Source organism: Lissotriton helveticus, chromosome 3_1 (genome assembly GCF_964261635.1).
Source record: "Lissotriton helveticus chromosome 3_1, aLisHel1.1, whole genome shotgun sequence".
Taxonomy (NCBI): Eukaryota; Metazoa; Chordata; class Amphibia; order Caudata; family Salamandridae; genus Lissotriton; species Lissotriton helveticus.
Window position 1 is genome coordinate 304,645,028 of NC_136061.1, and position 19,642 is coordinate 304,664,669.

The following is a 19,642-nucleotide window of genomic DNA, read 5'->3' on the forward strand; positions in this document are numbered from 1 at the left end:
ATGATGGTTTGAACGTGGGGTCACATGAGAACACAGCAGCAAGGACTGCAGTGCTAAGAAGTTAGAAAGTGTTCTCTGAAGATCCCAGGGTGTGGCAGGAGAAAAACCCCAGTTTGGGCCTTACCAGGTCTCTTGAGGGACCAGCACATTCTGTGCTCCCAGTGAACAATGGTTGCTGGCACATAGGGCAGGGCCAGAGATGAGTGAGTCCTAGTACTCTGAGGCCCTGTGTCTTCTCAAGGCACAAGAGGTAGGAGGGGCAATCCACGGTGAGTACCAGAGAGAGAAAAATGTAAGGGCGGGGAGGCAGCCTAACTGGCATTGAGTTGAGGACTCTGCTGCACTGGTACCAGGCTCAAGCTGCGATCCACCCTCCGTGGCAATCATTTCATTTTAGAATGCTGCTCGCCTTAGTGCAGGTAGACTGTCCCTGCTGTGAGTTCTGTCGGTCCTGGCCACTGACTGCTGCATGAACCCTACCGTTCAGTGAATGTGATGGATGAATCTCACAAGTTCCACTACACTGCACTCTCCCTCGGCTGGGCTCAGCAAAATTAAATTCGCAGCAGGCAGTCGACATCTTAAGCCCCACAGCATGGGGGCCCCTGCGAGCAGACAGCAGGGCTGAGACAGCTGAGTGCCACTAGCAAACCAGTGAGCCCCCAAGGCGCCGGCCTTTCTCTCATTCTTCCTGCGGCGCTTTGGCTGTAGGACGTGACATTACCCACTACGCCAAAGGTCAATTGTATCAAACAACCTGACTGGCCCCAGCCCTGGTGTCATGCTGTCTGACTCACAGCCAAGTGGCGTCGTGGAATAATCACATGAAGAAGATACACTGTAGCACTAAATGACTATGAACCTGTCAGAGGCACTTTAGCTCAAGTAGAAGCCCGAAAGCCTGCGGATACTGCAGCACGCATATGCGACAGGCTGCGCGCTGCCACCTACCAAACACTGAGTTCCTTCCACAGCGCTTCACGGTAACAACTGGCATAGGCAGATATGCGTGACAATGCATTTCAGTGTGGTGATGCGGAGCATCACAGTGAAATGCGTTACTTTAACACCTGATGCGTGTTACTTGGAAGAGCTGAACACATTCAAATATACACATACAGCACGAGTGCAAGCAAGAACAGTACGCACTACAAGCATCACGCATGCACAGTGCATCTTAAAGTTACCAACACACAATATCACAGCTGTACACCCAGACACAGCATGGCTGCACTCTGTAACCAGAGACAACTACATTCATGTGCTCTATGCTCATTTGCATCTTCTTGCATTTCATGAGGTTGATTTCTGTAAATAGTATAGAATATCAGTGCTAATCGTAGGAACCTGACAAAATGTCACTCAGCATGTCATTCATAGTACATGAAAAAGCGACACATGCACAATGCAAATGGGGGAATGGCAAACACAATCATACAGATAACTGAACAGCTGACGACCATGAGGCTACATGGTCACGATAGTGTTGTAAATGTATATTTAATGTAAACACTTTGGTTCATTTAAATGAAATAATATATTTCAACCACAAAAATACACCTATTGTGGAATTTGTAACTTTTTCATAAATAAAGCAATTCGTTTGTGAAACAGACATTCAACGTTCTAGAACCTTCCAGGATCTGTTCCCTTTTGACTAAAGCAAGATGGCCGCTAGGCCGGTGAGCGGTCGGCATTTGACATCGGTTGCTAAGGTTTCCTCCCACGCGAAACGCCGTTGCCTCACTTTGTTCGTGGGAGGAGCCAGATTGGATGTTTCGCCCGCCGCCGCGCAAACTGGGAGGAGCTTCGAGTAAAGAATGCTGCACTGGAGCACGTGAAGCGCACAGGTAAGGAGCGTGTGGGCCTTTGGTGCGAATGACTAATGTGAGTTTCCGCACCAATCGGAAGGGGGTTCAGTGCGTCACAAACATGTACTCACCTGTCTCGATTGAGAACTAGAACCGTGGCGGTCAATGTATATTACAGCCAGAGCACCCCGGAGAGGTAAAACTTCTGTTTTGTTACATTTAATATTAGAGTGTATTGAACGGGTATATTCTGTAAATATTATTTTAGAGGTATCGTTGATTTTTGTTTACTTTAATATCACAAAGGACAAGGCCCTCTCAGTGACACTATTGGAAGTACACCCTTTTGTCAGAAGCATTTTGAAGCCTTGGGAGAATTTTGAGTGAAGAAGGGTAGCCTGCCTAGGAGTTCTGGGGAAATTGCACATAGGCGGCATTCAACATTTGACTTTCTTAATAACTGGAATATGTTTTAAGGTAATAGTGTAAAAAAGTTAGAAATAAATAGTCACCGATTGTATTGACTGCTTATAATGCTACTTTTTTCATGTGTTATATTTTAAAGAGTTTTCTTCCAGCCCCACTTTGGAAAAACAATACAGTAATTTACGATAGACAACTGTGAAGGGTAAAATGGTCAAAGTTTATTTTTTTACTTATGGGTTATGAAGTTTTTCATGAAAAAATTGAAAACTTCTTTTGAAATGCAACTCTTCAAATTGTACATTAATGTGAAATGAAAACCCGTAATTTTTCACTTGGCTGGTCACACTGCATCACGCACCCATTTTCGGAGGGTCAGTTTTTCAAAATTACAAGCTGCTGTAATTTGAGCATCTGTCCTGCGTCATGCAAACTGGCTAATTTACAATTTTTGCACAAGACGTTATGGACTCCTTCGAAAATATATAGGTGTAAATTTAACAACTGAAAATAAGATTTGAGTTTCTCCATTCCATGGATAGAAAGTCAGTCGATAGTAATTGGAAATCTAGATGCACAAAAAAGTGGTCCCAAAATACTGTACGCACTCTGCAGAATGCAACCAGTAAAGATTTTTTAAGAACCAATCTACATACTAATTGCTGGTTCTTCAAAATATGAATCGTAGTAAGTTGGATTCTGAACTTCTCCATTAATATTAATGGGGCAGGTTGCAAATAGCAACTCATTATGATTACATGACATCACAGAGATTGTGGCCTGCTGGGTGTCAGATCAGCAAGTCTGTGATCACATTTGAGTAAAGTAAACTTTTGTTTAAATGCACTGCGTTTTCCCTCAGGAAACCAGGCGGCGTTAAAAAAGAAAAGGTTTACTTTTGTTTGTTAGTTTGAGAGTTTGCAATGATCCAGTGGATCACTGCCTATTACCAAACAAACATTTTTAAAAAATTGACAGAGGGAGTCCTTTTGTGAATTGGTTACCACTCAACTTGGGGTTTGGTAAATTTACAACAGTTTACAACTGCTATTTTAGTCCTAAGCCATTGATACATATGGTTAGGGATCGCTATTTGGAAGGGGCACGTAAAACATGCCCTTCCAAATAGCAAGTCCTTATCCATTTGCAAACCCATTTTAGCAGTAATTAAAATGTTACTGACTCCTAAAAGGGATTTAGCACAATGCTGTAGGCATTGCAAACTCAAAATCAGAGTGTTTGGGATCAAAAAGCTGCTTTGTTCATCTGGCCACTACACGCTTATGTTTTAATATCTGTGCACTATGTTAAATACATTATTTAGTTTGCAAAATTAATTGGGAAGGTCACAGTTTACGAACCACCACCCCAACTTAGGTATCAGTATCGTATAGATTGTTGCGACCTCAGTTGTCACAATCATTGATGGATGTCATGCCCCAACTTAATTGTGATTTGTAATGAGTCACACAGCCCCTTCATAATTTGGAAAGGCCTTTCCTGCTCACAAAAGGCATACATTGTAAAACACACTTTTTGCCTTGGCAAACACAGATTTTTTGCCAAATCAGGCTATCCAACCACAAAAGTGCTTTGTACTTCAGGCTTCTGATTCTCAATTTTGAACCTGTACATGGTGGGGTTAGGATTGCTGCAAAAGTGGTATGTAAGAATATGTTGACAAAACACATTGTCGTTTTTGCAGGAAATGAATTTATTTGGACAAGTTGGATAAATGTGTTGCTGAATAAAGTATAAATCAGAATAAATGTAATTGTCTATTTTCAGCCAATCAATAAACAGTAAGAAACGATATTTCCCATAAATATGAGATAGAGTCACCATAGCCTCCACCAATCATGAGGCACTACCCCTTACTTATGGGCTGACACTATTCCCCAGCCTCTTTCTTTGCTGCTGTCAGTTAATAGATACCTGTTCATGATTACTATATATAATGTGTTATCTAATCTGTGGTGGTAGCCTGTTATAACTGCGGTACATTCATGTGCTTTTGTCATACCATGTTTCTGTATGCATTGCCTTTTACTCTGTTGTTGTTTCCGATCACTGTTACATTTTCTTAACCAGATTTTATTGTTTTTTTTAAAGACATCATCAGTATACATGAACATTTCCCACGTCATATCTAGTATAAGTTATACATAATTTATTTGGTCTTTATTCTCTGGCGTACTTTTCTTAATATCCCCTTCTAACAAAACCATCCCCCCTTGAATTGCGCTTAGGTGAACATGTAAGTACCTCTGTGTACTGTTGGGTTCTCGTGAGTCGATCTTCTGGATTCTATGTGTTGTGGCGTCAGTCATCTCTAGTCTAAGTGTCCTTCTTGTCCGCTCTCCCGCTCTGGCTCTACCAACTGCGGGGTGCTTACCCCACTATTGTTGTCCTGTGGGCTCGTCGTCAGCTCGCACACCAGACTTTCCCATGCCCTAGCCCTTTCTATTTTGCCTGTAGCTCAGCTGACTTTCTTGAGCAATAGCCTACCTTCTGCTCCTGCCCACTTCTCAAGCTCTTTTTTCCAGACAACAATCCGTGGCCCTCCTGGCGCTTTCCAGTTCCTGGCTTTCTCTCTCTTGGCTAGGACATAGGCGAGGTCCTGGAACTTTCCGGTTGTTTTATTTGTGGCCGTGTGGAGGAACCACCCTAATAGGAAGTGCTCTGGGGTGTGCGGAAGCTCTTTGTCAATGAGGTCGCCTATCACCTGTCTTATCTCCTCCCAAAAGAATTGCAGCATGTTGCTGCTCCAAAACATGTGAAGTATATGCGCCTCCCTCTCCCCATATCTTGGGCACACTGCCGTTTCTGTACCAAGGTATCTTCTAATTCGAGCCGGGGTTAGAAATGCTCTATGTAGCACATTGAAATTTATTAATTTAAATCTCGCATTTCTAGATGCTTTTGAGGTTCGCTATAGGATCTTGTCCCACTCTACCTCCGGTATCTGCTTACCCAGGTCTTCATCCCACTGTAATCGCAGGCGCTCTAATGGCTTTTGCATATCGTCTCTCATTACCTTGAATAGGCAGAACACCGTCTTAATCCTTCCTGCTGATAAAGATTTAATAACCACCTGAATTGCAGATATCTGCAACTGTCTACCGCTATTAGTATGGTTAAATAAGTCTCCTTCAAATCCAGTTTTACCAACAAAACGTTCCTCTCTCTCTCTTAGAAGATAGATACCCTCAATCTTGAAATGGTTGTAAACCAAACACCAATTCAAATTTCTTAAATTTATTGCAGGGCGCCATTGTTTGTTCTTTTTTCTGACCAAAACAATTGTGTTCACAAACGTTACCCCTTCTCTTGACACTTTCTCTGTCATTCCATTTATTAACATTGTGAACCTCCAACTGCACTAATTTTTGTGGGTCATTATAAAATACCATCTCCATTGGTTTTAAATCTTAAACCAGTAATTCCCTGAACTCTATTGTGTAACTCTGTACAGTGTTTAATTAAACTTAAACTGTTCTGATTATCAGAAAGAGAACAACAGCGTTCAGGACCTATTGATTCTTTATTAATGTCTTCCAATTGTGTACACAGTTGTTTAAATGACCCGACCTTACCTAGGAAACCAAGCTAACCAAAAGGTGTCATTGTACTTTTTAAAAAAACATATTTTATTGGTTTTTCTCCAATGCCGCATGTATCAGTTACAAATATATATTATCCATATTACTTACATTGTTATATTGACAGCATCCAAATGTATACAGTAAGTTGTCACCATATATGCTAGAAACACTGCCAGCTTTTTTCCCATTTTCCAAATATAAAATATAAATGCGATACATTACTTTAACCTTATAAGCGTCCATATTGTGAATGAGATTCCCTCCCTTGTTTTGGCCCTGCATGAGTACAGTCAGGTTTAGTGATGGCTTCCTAGACGAGCTTGCGTAATGTGCTGAACTTCTGCGGGTGCGTGTAGAGACTAGCAGCGCTGTTACAGCCTAGGGTGCTGCGGCTGGACATGCATTTTGCTGTGTAGTTTGGGTGCCAGGAGAAGGGTCGGGGTCTATGTCATTAAAGTTCTCCAGCATAGCATCCCACTCCATGGATATCAGGTTTTTACGCAACCCCTGGGCCTCCGCACATCTTATAGCTGCCCTTTCAGCTCCGCTCCATCGCACTACCTCACTATGCCAAGTGTTTATCGCAGGAGGTCTCTTAGACTTTCACCTCATAGTGATGGATCGCTTTGCTATTATAAGTGCGAGATCTAGGAATCTGAGTTGAACCTTCTGAGGGCTGTGCGTTTACGTAACCCTGACAGGCACTCTTCAATATTGTCTGTGACATGCAAGTGTGTGGTTACCGCCAGGGTGCAACATACCTCCTCCCAGAAACCTCTGAGGTGTGGACATGCCTACAGCATGTGGATGAGATCCGCCTCCTCCATCTTACATCGAGGGCAGCAATGTTATGTGTTTGGGAACATCCGCTGTAGACGATGTGGCGTTAGGTAATACCTGTGTAGAACCATTCATTGTATGAATTTAAATTTTGCATTACGTGTCATTGGAGTAGTGTGGCTCACTGGTTAGAGGCAGCAGGCCTGAGAGCAGAAGTCAGCCCGGGACCAGGGTTCAATTCCCGACGCGGCAGGGTCGTGGACTTTGGTCAGCGGACTCGATAATTCTCGCTTCGGTGCTTACTCTAATCAGGGGTTCCATTTGGCAACTCTGGGCTTTAGCTTGCCTAATCTCCACAACGGCCCCACCAATTCCGGGGATGCCTGGCTCCACCTTGGGGACTCCCAGCAAGGGACCATCCCACAGGGAAAGCCAGGACAGGTTCCCCAGAGTTATCCAGCGCCGGGACGCCCCGTTGCTGGGGCAGCTGTGCGCTTTACAAGTATACTACATTTACATTTACATTTACTCGTTTAGGATGTTCTAGTATAGCGGACCAGTCCTTATCATACAATTCCCGCCCCAGTTTGCTTGACCATTTGGTTCTCAGATCGGTGAGGGTCACTGCTGCGTGGGCTCGGATACTAACATAGAACCATTTGATGAGGTTCCTTCCCTCACCCATATAATATAGCGCTCAAACTATTTCAGGTGGCTGAGGCTCCCCACGCTGAGGGGTCCAATGCTTCCTTACGTAGTGCAGTACCATGGGATGGGTCAAATATAAATGGTTTGGCGCCCCAGTTAAAAATATGAAATTATCATGATATAAGAAGATTTTATTGGTAAACAGTGCTCCTACAGTATCGACTCCAACATCAGCCCTGGCCTGTAGCCGGCGTTTCGTTAGTCCTTGACTAGGTGTTGGTATCCCCAGTAGTGGGATGTTATAGCGTATGGGATGAGGCAGGACGTGTATTGTAGTGCTTTTTTCCAGCCAAGGGTGGTGCATTCGGTGGTATTTTGCCCCTTGGTAATAGTAGTGTGTGCTGTATCCCCCGACTCATGTCCTGTGTTGTGTATTCTATTTCCTGCAGGTTCCAACCCGTGGTCCAATAGGACAGCCACTGCAGCTGGCATGCATAATAGTATGCTCTGAAATTTGGCACTCCTAGTCCCCCCTTATGCAGCTCTAGTTGCAATATTTTAAGGCTCCCCCTTTGCCAACCGAATCCCCATTATTATTAATTAATTCTTAGTAAAGCGCATGGCTACCCTTAGGCATCCGAGCGCTAAATGCAACAACAAGCAGTTTAGGGTCTTACTGTAGATTCTGAAAAGCCACGTTTTAGTTGTTTCCTGAATGTCAAGTGGCGTGGTGTAGACCTAAACTGAAGAGAGAGAGAATTCCATAAAATGTATGCATTGTAGGAGAACATACGTCCACCTGATCGTACTCTCCTAGTTTTTGGTACCCTGGCTTGAAAAAGGTTGGCAGATCTCAAGTTTTGCAGAGGTCGGTGGAAAGTTAGAAGGCAGTGATTCATTTTGGGGCCTGTGCCCCAGAGGATTTTATGCACAATACAAAGAGATTTAAACCGTATGCGTTCTGAGATGGGCAGCCAGTGTAATACTTTCAGCGCTGGTTTCCCCGACTGCTTTCTGGGGATGTTGTGTAGTAGTCTGCACTACTTGCAGTTTTCTTATTGTGGTGTTCGGAGTGCCTAGGTATAATGATTTACTAATCCAGCCGGGGGAGTATCAATGCTGGTACCATGGTTCTGCGTGCGGTTTCTGGGGGTAATGGTAGTATCTTCCTTAGTTGCTTTAGGATACCAAAGCAGGTGGCTGCTACTTATACCGCTTGGTGGTCAAGTTTGAGAGATCTGTCGAGCCAGATTCCTAGGCTTTTGATCCTGTCTTTAGGTGTTGGGACTAGGCCAAGGCAGTTCAGCCAGCTTATATTTGAATATGCCTCTACATTTTTACCGAGAATAATTAATTCGGTCTTGTCCTCCTTAAGCCTGAGGTATGATTGGTCCATCCAGGAGGCCACCTGTCCCAGGCAGGCTTGAAGGTCAATAGTGCTCCTCTCCGGATGATTGAGGGCTACCACCAATTGGGTGTCTTCGGCATATGTTACTATCTCGGCCCCATAGGAAGAACTAACTCGGACAATGGTCTGAGGTATACACTAAAAAGGGTGGGGCTCAGCGACGAACCCTGTGGGACCCCACAGGTAAGTGGGATCTTTCTTGATGTGTGCCTGCCTTCAAATACTTGGAAAGGTCTATCTGTCAAGAAGCATTAAAGCCACAAAAAAGCATTGCATGCCACTCCCACCTCTTTAAGTCTATCCAATAAAATTCCATGATTTACCATATCAAATGCGGAACTTAAATGGAGCAGGATAATTGCCACTGTGCCTCCTAGATAAAGAACTTTCCTGGATTCCTCCATTACTGTTAGAAGCTCAGTTTCCATCCCATTGTTAGGTCAGAAGCCTGTCTGGGAGGTGTGTAGAATCTTATGGGATTCCAGGTAGTTGGGAAAAACAGTTTTTACGTGTTTTTCTAGAATTTTACTGACCAGGGGAAGTAGTGATACCGGCCGGTAGTTGCTCCAGATTTCAGGATTAAGGTTAGGTTTTTTTATAAGTACTTTCACCATGGCGTGTTTCCAACTCAATGGTGCTGTCGCTGTAGTTAAAGACAGGTTGAGAATTTCCAGGAGAGCTGGGAATGTAGTCTCCTTTACCTTACTCAGTATGTGGGCTGGTACAGGATCACATTGGGATCCCGATTTGACTTTCGTGAAGAGTTTGGCGAGGGTATTCATATCCAGCATTGGGATGTCGGCCAGATGATTTGGTCTCCCCGACATACTTTCCCTTTTGTTATTAAAATTTTCCATCTGTCGAGGTTGTGGGAATGCATTATATATGTTAAGAATTTTGTTGTTAAAAAATTCTGCCAATTCCCTACATCGCTGGGGGACTGATTATATGGGCCTTTCTGGCTGTGTACAAGTAGATCATTTTTTTGCTATTCTTGCAATTTCCCTTGGTGGTTGGCTGCTGAGTTAATTTCTTCCTCAAAATATAGTGCCTGCGCTTTCTTAGTTTCTGTTTGATATATTTGTATTGCCTCGCTATATTTTTGATTTCCCTCCTCCATGCCCTCTCTAGCCTTTTGCAATTTTGCTTGACTTCTCGAATTTTCGGGGTGTACCATTGGAATCTTTTTTCGGCGGGGCTCTTGGAAATCCATTTGAATGGAATGGTGGCATCCAAGGATGTAACAATCCATTTGTTGAACTTATCATAGGCTGTGTTGGGGCCGAGGTTACCTATGGGGTTGGTAGTTGTTATAAAATAAACCCAGATGTCGGGATCTATTTTTACCCTCGGTCGATCCTAGCTCTTTATTGGCTAGTCGCTGGTAGGGGTGCTAGGTAACTTCCAAATTATTGGAATTATAGAATTGGGGAGGGATTATTTATAGAGATATTATCTATATTAGAAAATACCGGGACTAGTATCTGGCCTTTATTGTGGGTTGGGCTGGTGACTTTCTGATTAAATTGTAGGGTCTGCAAATTTTGTATAAGGCTACACGCGTCGCCTTTCTTAGAATCCTCCAGAAGCAGATTTAAGTCTCCTAAAATAGTGAAATTAGTGGCTACATTTGCCCTCATTGCCGATATGTTAAGGGATTCAATGAACATTCTGCATGGTCCAGAGGGTCTATGTATTAGGATTCATGATAGTGAACATGTGGGGATGAAAGTGAGTTCAAAACCCATGCTCTCACAGTCCTGTATAATATCAGGTTCGATGCGTCCTTTTACGTGGTCTTTAAGAATGATAGCGATCCCACCTCCTTTCCCTGATGTTCTGTCTTTCCTCAATATATAATATCCTGGGGGAAGAGCTTGTACCACGTCTGGGTCTGTATCTTTGTGCAACCATGTTTCTGTCAGGAACAGTGCCTCAGGCTCCTGTTCACTGAGTAGGATATTGATTTCCAGGTAGTGTTTTGGCATTGACCTGCAATTTATTAGGAGTAGCTTTAACTCAAGGTTGTTTTCCTTTGCTAGCGGGACACTGCACAAATTTCTAAAATTTGAAAATTTGCAGTGCTTACAATGCTCATTGCTTATGTATTGCCATTAGCTGGTGCTTTGTGTATGTTATGTGTCCTCTGTCTGATCCAGGGGAACTGTCCCCTGGTCCAAGCAGGGCGCGGACGGGCGCAGATGGACTTGCCTTTGGCGTGCCATATAATGTCTAAAAGCATAGTGTCCAGCGTGTGAAAGATGTGTGGTGGGACTATGATTGGGAGATTGGGAAAATAATATAATAGGCGGGGGAGGACCACCATTTTAGATATAGATACCCGGCCCATTGCCGATAGGGGTAGGGTTGTCCAGATCACCACTTCAGATCAAACCGCCCTTATTGCCCTTACGAGATTACCATCAAGCATATCTGCCTGGGACCTATAGATTTGTATGCTTAAGTACTTAAACGTGTGGTGCACCACTGGTAGATTATACGGGCCAAAACCGATCATACCTGGATGGGCGCCCTCATGAAAGAAGAAGGCATTTGATTTTGCTTTGTTGATAGCTTTTTTTGTTGTTGTAGAGTTTTATATAGCGCAAACTTGACCCGAATCGGGTATCAGAACGCTTAACATAGCACCAGTTACATTGCATGAGGGCACACATAGCTAGGCCTGATATGTGCTAAAAGTTAGAAAAGATATTAGGGAGTGGCTCCAGCACATCTGTGAGGTCTCGAGCATAGACAATTATGTCATCTGCGTAGGCTAATATCAGGTATGTTGCATTGCCTAGCTGAATTCTCAACTGACCAGCCTCCTGACGCAGCCTAAGTGCCAGTGGCTCTAGCGCCAGCATGACTGATGTAGGGGATAGGGGACAGCCCTGCCTGGTGCCTCTGTGTACTGAGTATTCTTGCGATATGTGTCCTCCAGTACGTGCTCTCGGAGTAGGGGTTTCGTTTGGAAGCCAAATCCACTGGAGGTACTCAGGGGGCAGCCCAAAATTCTCTATGGCCTTAAACATGTATACCCATGTGATGGTGTTGAATGCTTGCCGTGAATCTAGTGCTAAACAGCCTGCATTTACGTATTCCACGGTGGTTGTTGCCATGATGTGGTGCAGTCGTCCGATATTTAATGACGCGCTATTGATCTCTATGTATAAGCCTGTTTAGGTGGGGAAGAAGTCTGCATGCTAGGATCTTACTTAAGATTTTATATTCCGTTGCCAAAAGCGACAGTGGTCGTTATCCAGACAGGTATAATATCAGGTTCGATGCGTCCTTTTACGTGGTCTTTAAGAATGATAGCGATCCCACCTCCTTTCCCTGATGTTCTGTCTTTCCTCAATATATAATATCCTGGGGGAAGAGCTTGTACCACATCTGGGTCTGTATCTTTGTGCAACCATGTTTCTGTCAGGAACAGTGCCTCAGGCTCCTGTTCACTGAGTAGGATATTGATTTCCAGGTAGTGTTTTGGCATTGACCTGCAATTTATTAGGAGTAGCTTTAACTCAAGGTTGTTTTCCTTTGCTAGCGGGACACTGCACAAATTTCCAAAATTAGAAAATTTGCAGTGCTTACAATGCTCATTGCTTATGTATTGCCATTAGCTGGTGCTTTGTGTATGTTATGTGTCCTCTTTCTGATCCAGGGGAACTGTCCCCTGGTCCAAGCAGGGCGCGGACGGGCGCGGACGGGCGCAGACGGACTTGCCTTTGGTGTGCCATATAACGTCTAAAAGCATAGTGTCCAGCGTGTGAAAGATGTGTGGTGGGAGTATGATTGGGAGATTGGGAAAATAATATAATAGGCGGGGGAGGACCACCATTTTAGATATAGATACCCAGCCCATTGCTGATAGGGGTAGGGTTGTCCAGATCACCACTTCAGATCAAACCGCCCTTATTGTCCTTACGAGATTACCATCAAGCATATCTGCCTGGGACCTATAGATTTGTATGCTTAAGTACTTAAACGTGTGGTGCACCACTGGTAGATTATACGGGCCAAAACCGATCATACCTGGATGGGCGCCCTCATGAAAGAAGAAGGCATTTGATTTTGCTTCGTTGATAGCTTTTTTTTTGTTGTTGTAGAGTTTTATATAGCGCAAACTTGACCCGAATCGGGTATCAGAACGCCTTACATAGCACCAGTTACATTGCATGAGGGCACACATAGCTAGGCCTGATATGTGCTAAAAGTTAGAAAAGATATTAGGGAGTGGCTCCAGCACATCTGTGAGGTCTGGAGCATAGACAATTATGTCATCTGCGTAGGCTAATATCAGGTATGTTGCATTGCCTAGCTGAATTCTCAGCTGACCAGCCTCCTGACGCAGCCTAAGTGCCAGTGGCTCTAGCGCCAGCATGACTGATATAGGGGATAGGGGACAGCCCTGCCTGGTGCCTCTGTGTACTGAGTATTCTTGCGATATGTGTCCTCCAGTACGTGCTCTCGGAGTAGGGGTTTCGTTTAGAAGCCAAATGCACTGGAGGTACTCAGGGGGCAGCCCAAAATTCTCTATGTCCTTAAACATGTATACCCATGTGATGGTGTTGAATGTTTGCCGTGAATCTAGTGCTAAACAGCCTGCATTTACGTATTCCACGGTGGTTGTTTCCATGATGTGGTGCAGTCGTCCGATATTTAATGACACGCTATTGATCTCTATGTATAAGCCTGTTTAAGTGGGGAAGAAGTCTGCATGCTAGGATCTTACTTAAGATTTTATATTCCGTTGCCAGAAGCGACAGTGGTCGGTATCCAGACAGGTCTGTCGTATCCCTTCCTGGCTTGGGGAGTAGGACCACTAATGCCTGCATGGTGGTGTGTGTGAGGTGCCCCAGTTTAGGGATTAAAGCCTAAGAGTATGTGTCAAAAAACTCAACCGGCAAACCATCCAGACCCGGCGCTTTGTTTTGTGGGAGCCCCTTTATAGCAGCTTTTATTTCAGTTTTCGTGATTGGGGCTTATTGTATATGGTGCCTTAGTATGTACAGAAGGCTTCATTTACGTCCTGCTGAGAGTGAGCCGTGCCTTCCCCTAGCTTAGTGACGTTGGAGATTACATGAGTTGGTGGGTCTTTCCTTAGTATTTTAGCTAGAAGTGTCCCGGATTTATCAGCATCAGTGTGCTTCATCTGTGGTCAATAACCCTGAGGGTTTCTAACAGCAGTGCATGTTGTATGCTAGCTTCGTACGAGGGGGGGCCTACTTGGTTGGGTTACTCGCTGCTTCCTGCTCTACCGCACTCATGTTATTCTCTACCTCAGTTAATTTTTTGTGTATTTCCTGCCTTGCACCTACTGTGGCTCTAATTGCTGTGCCTCTTATGACTGCATTGAGAGATTCCCATTCAACTAGGACCGAAGAGGCAGTGTTCCCGTTTTCTGCAAAGTAGTTTGTAACGGCCTCGGATAATCCGTTGCGAAAGGGGGCATCCTCTAGCAAATGGGGCCATAGCTTCCACCTAGGAACTGGAGTGGGAATTCTGCCCTATGCAGTAGAAATCTCTAGGGGGTTGTGGTCTGAGAAGGTCTTTGCCAGGTGCGTGTTATGGGTCACTTGTGCAGCGATGTTGAGGTAGCATAGTATTCTATCGATGCATGTGTGCAATTGATGGACTGGGAAGTAGAAGGAATATTCCTTGCTTGCCAAATTCTTCATTCTCCATACATCTCCCAGTGCCCACCCGTCAGCCCACCTAAAAATTGCTTCTGCTTGTTTAACAACACCAGCTCCATGCAGAGTGGGGTGTAATCTGTCTAATGATAGGTGTCTTTGCACTTTACTTGGTTTCCTTAGGTGACCTCTGTTAATTCTTCCTCTCTGTAGCTGGAACCTGACAGCGGACTGGAAACCTTTAAACAAACAATGTCCCTGTGATTGATAATGGGACCTGCTATATAATGGGCCAGAGAAACGACCCCTGCTCGTTCCTCTGTCACAAACATGTCCTCCAAATGCACTTCTCAAAGAACTCTGAGCTTTATCTATGATTGTGAAAGTAGCCACACACTCCCCAAAACCTTTCACTAAGCCATTTCCAAATAAAAATCAATGTGGATCCTCACTTGGCTCCTTCTTCGCAAAATCCCTTAATTTAGGACTAATGCACAAGGATTACTTTTTTCTTTTCAGCCATCAAAACTGCATTTGTGTTTCCAAATAAAAAAAACACCCTTTGTGACCATACTTTTAATAACTCTGTATCCTCAGAAACAGATTTGGATTTGGCTTCAGCCTTATCAATAATCCTTGCTAAAGGACCAATAACGTCCCGCAGTCTTTAGTGGCACTGTTTAAGTGCCCTCTCAAACCTTTTCTGGGATTGCAACCTAATTTAAAAAGAAAACTAATGAGGTCTGGGATTAGATCCGAAATGACACAGGTTGTGTCATCAACAATTGGATGAAGGCAGTCCTAGACGACCCTTCTGCATAATAAAAAATCATTAGTCTCATACTCAATATTTTTCCTTTTCATCTTTTTCATATCAGACCCCATGTCATTATTTAAATCCTCCTCATCAAATAATCAAAATTACTCATCTGTTAAATCCTTAGCCTTTCTGTTTCTCCTCAAAACAGATTCCAAAACCTCTTTAACTGAAGCTCTGAGCTCTTTTTGCAGGGTTTTCTTTAAAGAATTCTCCTGATAAAAAGTACCTAAAGCTTCCCATTCATCACTCATATTTTTCCCTTGAAATAAATATATATAATCTATAAACCTCATCCCCGTAAATTCTGTTGGTATGACAGGATTTACGAGTATGAGCCGGTCTTGCGCTTACTACCGATCTAAAATGGCCACAAGAGACTTTAATCTCCTTTATTCAGAATGTTTCACCCATATGGCCTCTTGCACTCTGTGACGTCACCATGCGTGCATGACGACATCACCGTGCATGTCTTTTAACCCAGATCTTTTGACTGGGGAGAATGTTTGCATTGTCATCATTCCGTCCATCATTTGTTTACTGTAACACTTTTCGCCCTAAGTGGGATGGGTATACCCAGACGTGGGCCCCTTGCTCACTGTGCCACTGGATTCAAGCTAACCTGGCTGAAGAAGGGTGATATACCCTGAAACCGGTCCCAGGATGCTTGTTTCCGGTCCAAAGAGGACCTGGCCTTTCGGGCTGGACTGCTCCCTTTGGGCGCAGGGTCAAGACTGATTTGCATATGGCTGGGCCCAAACTGGAATGGCATGGTGAACAAAAAAACGATGGATTTAGGCCCAAATCTCTGTACTGGGGTGAATGTATGACATTGTTCTGCATTCTTTCCATCAATTGTTCTTTTTGCATTTGTCACCCCGAGTGGTACGGGTATGCCCAGATGACGGACCCGTGCTCTCCATGTCACTGGAGTCAAGCTATCCTGGTCGATGAGGGCTGAAAGTCCAAAACCGGTCCTAGGATGCTTGTTTCCAGTCCAGGGAGGACTTGGCCTGGCAGTTCGGGCTGGAATTGCTCCCATTGGGCGCAGAGTCAAGACTGATTTACATATGGCTGGGTCCAAACTGGAATGGCATGGTTAGCAAAAAAACTATGGATTGAGGCCCAGATCTCTGTACTGGGGTGAATGTATGACATTGTTCTGCATTCTGTCCATCAATTGTTCTTTTTGCATAACTCTAAAAAACAGCATGATCTTACTATAAATCTAAAATGACTCAAACAATATATTTCATACACAAATAAACATATATCATACAAGTTTCTTAACAGTGCTAATAGATACAGGACTGGCACGGAGCTTGGCTTTATATAGACTGTAGTACTAGTTCGAATTCTAGAATTTTGTTTGAAGTCTGTTTTTATTTTCTTAAACAGGGAAAGTGGGGTAGAAGGCCCCTGTGTACACAGCGTTAAGCCTACAACCCAGTCTGGGCCGGCCGCGTTCTTGCCGAAGTAATGCATACTATAGGGAAGAATCCGTGTGAGGTCAAGTTTATCACAGCGTTTCGCCTACAACCCCTGTAGGGCCGCCCGCGTGATTTAGTGTATGCAGCAACAGTAACATATTGTAGAGTTCCTTGAGTCCTGTTCAGGAGCAGCCGTAATAGGAAAGTTATATACAAGGTGGGATACCCAATAAACCCTTGCGAGCTTGGGCTACAGTACAATATAATAAAAATGCCAACAAGGGAATTTTTTCAGAATTTGAATTATGCCAACGCCTGTAATTCAAATTCAGAAAAAATTCCCTTGTTGGCATTTTTATTATATTGTAGTAGGAAAGTGCCACTCAGGACCCTGTGTGCACAACCATACGCTCGCAGTCATGCAGGGCTAGTCGCGCTGACTGCGAATCATTCTCGGGAGGTGAGCAAGCCACAGCGGCCAGTGACGATGGGGCGTAAACGCCTCTTTCTCATTGCAGACAGTCTGCATACACTATTTGATGCAGCAACAATAACAGGGTGTGGCACAGTACAGGTCTCACTTGGAGGAGAACACACACATTATGAACATGGGCGACAAGCCCTATAAAGTGGATAGTAAGAGACAGCGAGAAGCGAGACAGAGAGACAGAGAGGAGGGGGATGGAAGTCAGAGGTGGCTACCTGGGAGGGCGGGGGATCCTATCATGGGTGGCCCGCAGCGATGGCTTGCTGAAGGCGCTATGGGGTCATCGGTGGGCGCACTGGGGACTATATGTAGGCTGGTCACGGGACAAGTGTATTGGGGTTAGGCGGGAGCAGAGCGTCTTCAAAGAGGCGCAGCGTCCTAAGTTTAACAGGCAGGTACCGCACGTGTTCTATTTTACAGAGGTGTTGGATCAGGGGCGCCACACAGCATTGAAGCGAGTCTCACGCATTTGCAAACGCGCAGTAAAAATTTCCATAGTTAAAACATGCCACAGTCTCACAAACCATGCAGCAATCGGGGCGCCTCCGATCGGTCCCAGTAAAGTGCAATAAGTTGTTTAGCTGCCCCCAGCATATGTAAAACTATAGTCCATTCACTGTTCTTAAGCGCTTTTAAGGTGGCAGGTTTAATACCTAGGAGAACCGTGGCTGTGGAATCAGGCAATGGGAACCCCAGCACCCTCTTAATGTGGCTAAGGACTTCTTTCCATAGCAGGGACAAGAGCGGGCAGGCCCACCAGATGTGAATGAAGTCGCCAGGTGCATTCGAGCATCTCCAACATAGGGGGGACGTTGCAGGGAACATACGATGTAGCCGGACCGGCGTATAGTACCACTGCGTCATGATTTTATACGCATTTTCCCGCTGTGGGATGCTGCGAAAGACCCTAGGAATATCACTCCAGAGTCGTTCCCACTGCTTAGGCGTAATGTCCGTGCCCAAAGCCAGGTGCCATTGACATTGGTACGGGTGTAGCGCTCATGTAGGCGGGTGTTGAAGGATCTGGTAAGTTCGTGATATAAGGCCCTTCGAGTCGTCGAACGAGCGGACCAGCCGCTCAAAGGGGGTGTAGGGTTGGGTAGCTGCCTGCTGCATAGCCGGTGACGATACCCAGTGGCACAATTGCACATATTGCAAGCGCGCTGCTAGCGGGAGATGAAATTAGTGTCTACACTGAGCGAATGTCTTTAGGAGTCCCCCCTCAAACATATCCCCAATGACTCTGCACCCTCCCTGTAGCCATTTGGCAAAGGCTTGTGTCCGGCAGGCCGGCGGGAAGAGCGGGTTGTCTGCAATAGGGGTATGAGGTGAAGGGAACATCGTCAGGCCCTTAAGTACATCGATTTTGTCCCATATGTCAAGGACCGTTTTGGTGGGCACTGCCATAAAGGCACTGTGGGAGCGCGCCGACCTGTGGAACCATGTAAGGTCCCATATAGTGCGTCCTGTTACCATTTGATCCATTTGGAGCCATACCTTGTCGCTTTCCGTAGTTGTCCATTCCAAAACCAGACGGAGGTGGGAGGCCCAGGAGTAGTTCAAAAGCTTAGGACACGCCAGACCCCAGATCTCTGGGCAGCATTAAGATCTTGTGCGAGAATCGTGGTCGTCGACCACCCCAGATAAACTTGGTAACCTCCTTCTGAAGGTCCAGTATCTGTTGTTGTGGTATGGGGGTAGGGAGGCATTGAAACAGGTACAAGATTCTCGGGAGGAGAGACATTTTGACGGCATTGAGCCTGCCAAGCCAGGAGATAGTGAGAGGTTTCCACCTCCGCATGTCCTCCCTGAGAGCTGCCTTGCATTCGTGCCAATTAGTTTGAGACCACGCGTCCAGGAAGGGGGTCCGTTTCAAGCCCAAGTAGCGAACATGGTCTGAGGTCCGCCGGTACGGGGCTCACGCTTCCAAGGCTGGGAGCTCCTCCTGTGGGATTGTGAGGTTTAATGCCCAGGACTTGGTGTGGTTGATTTTAGGGCCGTAGGCCCTTTCAAAGGTCTGCAGGAGGGCATGAAGTGCCGGGAGGGAAGCGTGTGGGCGTGACAAAGTCAGAATAAGATCATCTGCAAATAATATTCAGTAACAACAAAAGAGTGAAAACAGTGTGGCACCTCAAATTTTAACAGAAGTCCAAAAGACAGTGACAGAACGTGAAACCTGATGAGAAAAACACAAAAGTAATGGTAAAAAGAACCCTCACTCACCACCTAGTGGTGACATGCTTCATCATTGGGTTCCCTCTGGAAGGACCGAGTTTCCTTCCAGTGTGCTTCAACGCCTGAATTACAGCGGAGCTGGTTCTTTTGTGTGTTGATGTGGTGCAAACCCAATTGTGCTAAATGTGTGTAAGAAGAATTAAAAATGCGTGGTTGTGACTGCCAACTATTTTATTAATAGTCGAACCCGCAATAATAAAAACAAGTGATGTTTGGACTAGAAAAAGAGGTTTCTTTATTTGGAAACCTTGAGTCCTAAATAAATTTGGTCAACATGTTTCAGCTTTCAGAGCTGATCGCTCAGCATTCGTCAGGACCAGATATGTGATCCTCCGGTGGTATGCACACTCTAAGGTTTT

The 19,642-nt window shown here is 44.9% G+C and overlaps 1 protein-coding gene across 6 annotated transcripts in view; it reads left to right on the forward strand.

Annotated features, from left to right (window-relative positions):
• The first annotated feature begins 1,718 nt into the window (after positions 1-1,718).
• The window catches only part of TEX14 (testis expressed 14, intercellular bridge forming factor), a 2,253,432-nt gene continuing 2,235,508 nt past the window's right edge, over positions 1,719-19,642 (forward strand). For 4 of the 6 annotated variants that reach the window (XM_078679856.1, XM_078679860.1, XM_078679857.1 and 1 more), the window contains exon 1: positions 1,733-1,850. In XM_078679856.1, coding sequence (XP_078535982.1) covers positions 1,774-1,850 — 77 coding nt within the window. In that variant the 5' untranslated portion in view covers positions 1,733-1,773. The other 2 variants (XM_078679858.1, XM_078679859.1) reach the window with 2 other exon arrangements.